Below are 5000 nucleotides of genomic sequence, written 5' to 3'. Positions count from 1 at the left end.
ACTTAGCCATGGCAAGAGAACAATGTATTTGCCCAGAGTCGTTGGTCAACCTAAGGTAGGAGCACTGACCGTAGGCATCTTTACTAGCATCTGAGAAGTGATGCAACTCAACAGTTTTCGGTTCTCCGAATCCTTCCGGTTTTAAACATCCCGGGATCTTGAGGCTTGAAAGTAGGTGTAGGTCGCCTCTCCATTGCTTCCATCTTGCCGTAAGTGATTCCGGGATACTGTCATCCCAGCCCGTCCCATCGCGACATAGCTCTGGTAGGATGATCTTTTCAACCAAGATGAGGGGGGCAAGCATACCGAGAGGGTCGAACACAGAACTAACAGTCGATAGGATTCCTCTTCTGGTCAGGGGTTGGTCCTTAAGTTGAACTCTAAACTGGAGAGTGTCTGACTCGACACACCACTGGACACCAAGAGCCGGTTTGATTGGTAGAGTATCCTTCGTAATATCCAGGTTTTGGAGATCCTTCGAACGATCTTCATTTGAGATGGCGTCTATTACAGACTTGTGATTGCATATGAACTTATGAAGATTGAAGCCACCCTTCTCACACAACTTCTTTGTATCTTTCACCAAACTGATGGCTGCTTCAAGAGTTGCTACTGACTTTAATCCATCATCGACGTAGAAATTTTTTTTTCACAAAGTCACCGGCCTCCCTTCCACATTGATCTTCATAGTAGCTTGCAGCCTTCTTTAAAGCATAATTGGCGCACCCTGGAGAGGAGGTGGCACCAAATAGGTGAACCGTCATCCTGTATTCTTTCGGTTCAGTGTCAATTCTGCCATTCTCCCACCAGAGGAAGCGAAGAAAGTTGCGGTGTTCCGGATTTACATGGACCTGATGAAACATGCCCTCTATGTCGCACATGAGTGCTATTTGTTCCTGGCGAAATCGGCAGAGTACGCCAATCAAGTTATTGGTTTGGTCAGGACCTTGAAGGAGGTGTCGGTTAAGAGATTCACTAGCGAACTCCACACTGCAGTCAAAGACCACTCTAATCTTTCCCGGTGTTTTAGGGTGATATACCCCGTGGTGGGGGATATACCACACTTGGTCATTCTTTATTGCTCTTTCTTCTGCAGGAACCTTCTCAGCATAGCCACGGGAAATGAGATCACTCATGAAAGACAGGTAGTCCTTTCTGTACTTTCTGTCGGTCTTAAGCCTTCTCTTCAACTTGCTGAGGTGGATCAAGGCAATTTCCTTGTTGTCAGGCAATGTTATTGATTCTTGTTTAAGTGGCAAGGACATTTCGTAATGGCCATCAAATCTTTGGTGGATCCCCTTTGAGACCTTGGACATGAAACTTCTGTCTTCATATGAGAGGAGATAGTCCTCCGTCTTGGTTTCACTAAAGTCAAGCTCAAACATTCGGTTTACTTGGGCTGGATTAAGGACCTCCTTGCCGTGCGTCTTAGAAACAAAGTGGCACATCTTCTTTGGGCTGAATGGAACTTCGTACGCAGCAACACGGTTAACACCCACACTTTCTTCACCTTCACAAGTATCCAGTGCAACCATGCCGACAACTCCCCCACCAATAGCAGTTCGTTTTGCGTAAGGGTCATCGTCGTTTCCTGGGATTATCTCTCTTGGTTTAATCGCACGTGCACAGTTAATACCGAGGAGCAAGGCGACATCTATTTCTTCCTTATACGGCATAAGATTGTGAGCAATTCTTCTTAAGTGTGGCCACTTACGTGCGGTTTCAGGCCTAGGGATCTGACTTCGCCTGGCTTGAATGATATCTCTTGTGTAGGTCCGGGGAAGGCAAATATCGGTGCTCTCGTTCACACCACGGACTACAAGGCCAGTAATCTTCTCACTCGTGATATCTTCTTCCGCAAGGACAGTGGATAGCTTCAGATGGACTTCGGGACCATTGACGTTAAGTTTCTCGAGAGCTGATGTCTTGCTAAAGAAGGCATCGGATTGGTCATCGAGTAAGGCGTACACCATTATTTTATTATCCGGATTACTTTCGTGATGAAGCCAGAGTGGGACGATTACAGAATGTGAAACAAACTCGGCGTGGCTGTTCATATTACGTACTTCGCTACAATGGCATATTGGATTCCTCAGACCTGACTCTCTGCTTTCTTGAGCAGGAGGCTTATGTTGAGGCATTGCTAACTCATCGTGCAGTGAGGTTGGATGTCTGCGATTGCAGGTCCTGCAGGTCTTTCTGCCTCTGCACTCTTTATACGTAGGGCCCCACTTGAGACATCCCCAGCATAGCGCATTGTCTTGAGCAAACTTCTTCCGATCAGAAAGGGGTATCTTCGTAAACTTCATGCACATATCAAGTTCATGATTGTCTTTACAGAACGGACAAACAATTCGTTTTTTGCTACTTGAACTTGATCTGCTTTCACTAACGGGCGTCCCCTTTCTCCTCTGATGAACCACTCGAGAAGGCTCAAGCAAGAATTTCCTTTGTCCCGTGCGGTGTACCTTGTTCTTCCGGAATCAACCTTGTCCTTGTTTTCTTCTGTTTTAAGTGCTTGTAAGGAAGTGACAGGGTTACATAAGATTCTTGCCTCTTTCTCTAAGAACTTGAAAAATTCTTTAAAGGGGGGATATCCAGCCTTGGTTGTTCCCTTCATTGTTCGAAACGGTTCACTGCTTTCTTCTAGTTCATCTGCGGCTCGTTGATTCATCCATCAACGACACGACTCCATCTCACTACTACTTGGCTTGGGAGTTTCCTTATCATCTTTTGATTCTCGTCCGGATCGATAAGGACATTTAGATACTGTATAGTGTTCATTGCTGTATTACAATGCTGTAGAAAGTCCGAGAATTTTCTCAAGCCTTGGCCATCGGTTGGTTGAATCTTCGGCCAGCTATCGATCCTTTTGCGATAAGCATCTGCGACGATGAACTGATTCCCGAAGCGGTTCCTGAATATCTTCTTTGCTTTGTCATAAGCATCAACGTTGTCAAGGGCCAGGAGACCACTATCTGCTTCCCTGGCTTCTCCCGTCATGTATTTGATGAGGTTATAGAGGGAATTCTTGTTTTTCTTTCGATGAACGTTTCGAATGACTTTATCCAGCTGGGGTATCGCAGCGGATTTCCGGTGAATACTTCAGGTTCAGGACGTGGTAAGGAATCTCGATCTTGCCTCTGGGACAGCAAGTCTGCGAGTTTCTGCATTAGGTCCTCCCCGGTAAAAACATGAGTGACGGAAACGTCGGATTTAGCATGGCTGAGCTTCACATCAGGATCTGGTTTTCTTGGGAGTTCATGCGGTGCGATTCCATTAGTGACGAGTGGCGAGGTAACGGGATTCAAACCTGCTGAGGAGGACTGGGTTGGTCGAGGCTGTTCTAGTCCTATTGCTGATGACTCTATCTTGGGAAAGCTGGCGTCACTAGGAAGGTGACCTTCACGTCTGAGCTGGGAGATGAGGTAGGCGCCAGGTGAGTGGGATCTGAAGGAAGAGACCGGAGGTATCTTTGTAAGTGGTCCGAAGAACAGTTGTCTTCAGGCAAGGCCTCCTCATCGAGAAATTTAAATTCTCCATTGAGCTCTTCTTCCAGTTTGTTTACCGCCTTCAATTCTGCTTGAGTAGCAGCCAGTTCCTTTTCCATGAGCCGTTTTTTGACTTCATCCTCTTGTTTTTTAAGTGACGCGGTTTTTTGACTTTGCACGTCGTGAAATTGCAGCTCGGCCTCCAACCGCGCAGCTTTAGCAGCCATCTCGGCCTGTCTCTCAAGCGTCTGGAGGTGCGGGATCGCTTGCTTTTCCCTGAGTATATGGAGCTGCGATCGTCCTTTAACTGGAGTGCGGCTATGTTTTCGTTTAGCAACCGGACGTTTCCCGATTGTTGTTATTAATTGTGTCGTAACGGCTGTTTTTCTCGATTCGTTCGTCCTCGATCTCGAGAATGTCGCAAATAGCTGCGTGGGCGCCTTCCAAATCATCCATGCGAGCTTCTAATTTGCCACGTTCTTTCTGCAACTCCGCTATCCCCGAATTGTCCGCTAAAAGCGACTGAATTGTGTCCGCTTCTTTGTTACAAGCTCTTCGCGCGGTCGCGAAGTCTCTTTTCATTAATTGGCGACGATACTCCTTCATTTTTTCCGTCGGTACTTTAGGACGACTAGTTTCGCCGTGACTGAAATCTTCTACCCTTTCGAAATCTCCATCGGTCAGACAAGTCGTCATTCTGTCTTGATCGGTATCCATGCTTCGCAATTGACACGTGTTTGTTCACCCGACCTGTATGCCGGCAGAGTTTTTACTGTAATGGCGATAGGTTTCGGACTGAATTGGAATCGTTGTACATTGCAGCAATCTTTATTTATCCAATACCTAAAAACTGAAAAGTATAACATTATCGAGTCTCTTAAACGATTAGCTATAGATCGCTGCAAAACAATAAATAACAAAGCTTAATCTTCCGTGAAATTATAATTATTCTATTCTCCTGGCAGGCAAGAAGTCAACAAACCTATCTAGCGATAACAACTAGGTTATTGAACAGAAACATACCTCTATCCCGACCTTAGGAGTGAACAACAGCTTGAAGAGAAAAAGAAATCGACGAAGCGTTTAACTGTGAAGCTGTGAATGCGATCGATGACAACTGAGCACAATTCACCACGAGTGAGAATAAAATATTTTGCCATCAGTAACAAAATTTACGACATGAAAACAACATTTATTTTGAACCACGAATATAAAAAGTTACCATCAGCAAAAAAACATTTTGGGAGATTTTTGCTATGTTGAATTTTGTTATTGTACTTTTGGCTGTACCGAGTAAATCGCAAAATCGAAAGTGACATCGAATTCAGCGGGCACCTTGATCAAGTTACCGCGGCGTGTTTACTCGTGAAACAGTGAAGCATCTGTGTCAAATGATGGCAAGATACCGAGATACCGGGTTTTTGTTTTTGTTAGTTTTCTTTTTCTTTCAAGTGTTATAAAGTTTGACAAGAAATGTGCGTATTCAACACAAAGATCACAATCGCCCAA

General features: G+C 45.2%; 1 protein-coding gene across 1 annotated transcript; it reads right to left on the bottom strand.

The window, feature by feature from the left end:
- Positions 1 to 626: 626 nt before the first annotated feature.
- On the bottom strand, positions 627 to 2309 carry LOC138017226 (uncharacterized). The gene has a single exon (XM_068864386.1). The coding sequence runs from the start codon at positions 2307 to 2309 to the stop codon at positions 627 to 629; it is 1683 nt and encodes a 560-aa protein (XP_068720487.1).
- Positions 2310 to 5000: the final 2691 nt, after the last annotated feature.

This window comes from Montipora capricornis, chromosome 9 (assembly GCF_036669925.1).
Source record: "Montipora capricornis isolate CH-2021 chromosome 9, ASM3666992v2, whole genome shotgun sequence".
NCBI lineage: Eukaryota > Metazoa > Cnidaria > Anthozoa > Scleractinia > Acroporidae > Montipora > Montipora capricornis.
The sequence above is the reverse complement of the archived record's forward strand: the minus strand, read 5'-3'. Positions and strand labels throughout refer to the sequence as shown.

Excerpts from the sequence above, each read along its gene's own strand:
- LOC138017226 (XM_068864386.1), bottom strand. The coding sequence starts at position 2,309 with ATGAAGTTTACGAAGATACCCCTTTCTGATCGGAAGAAGTTTGCTCAA.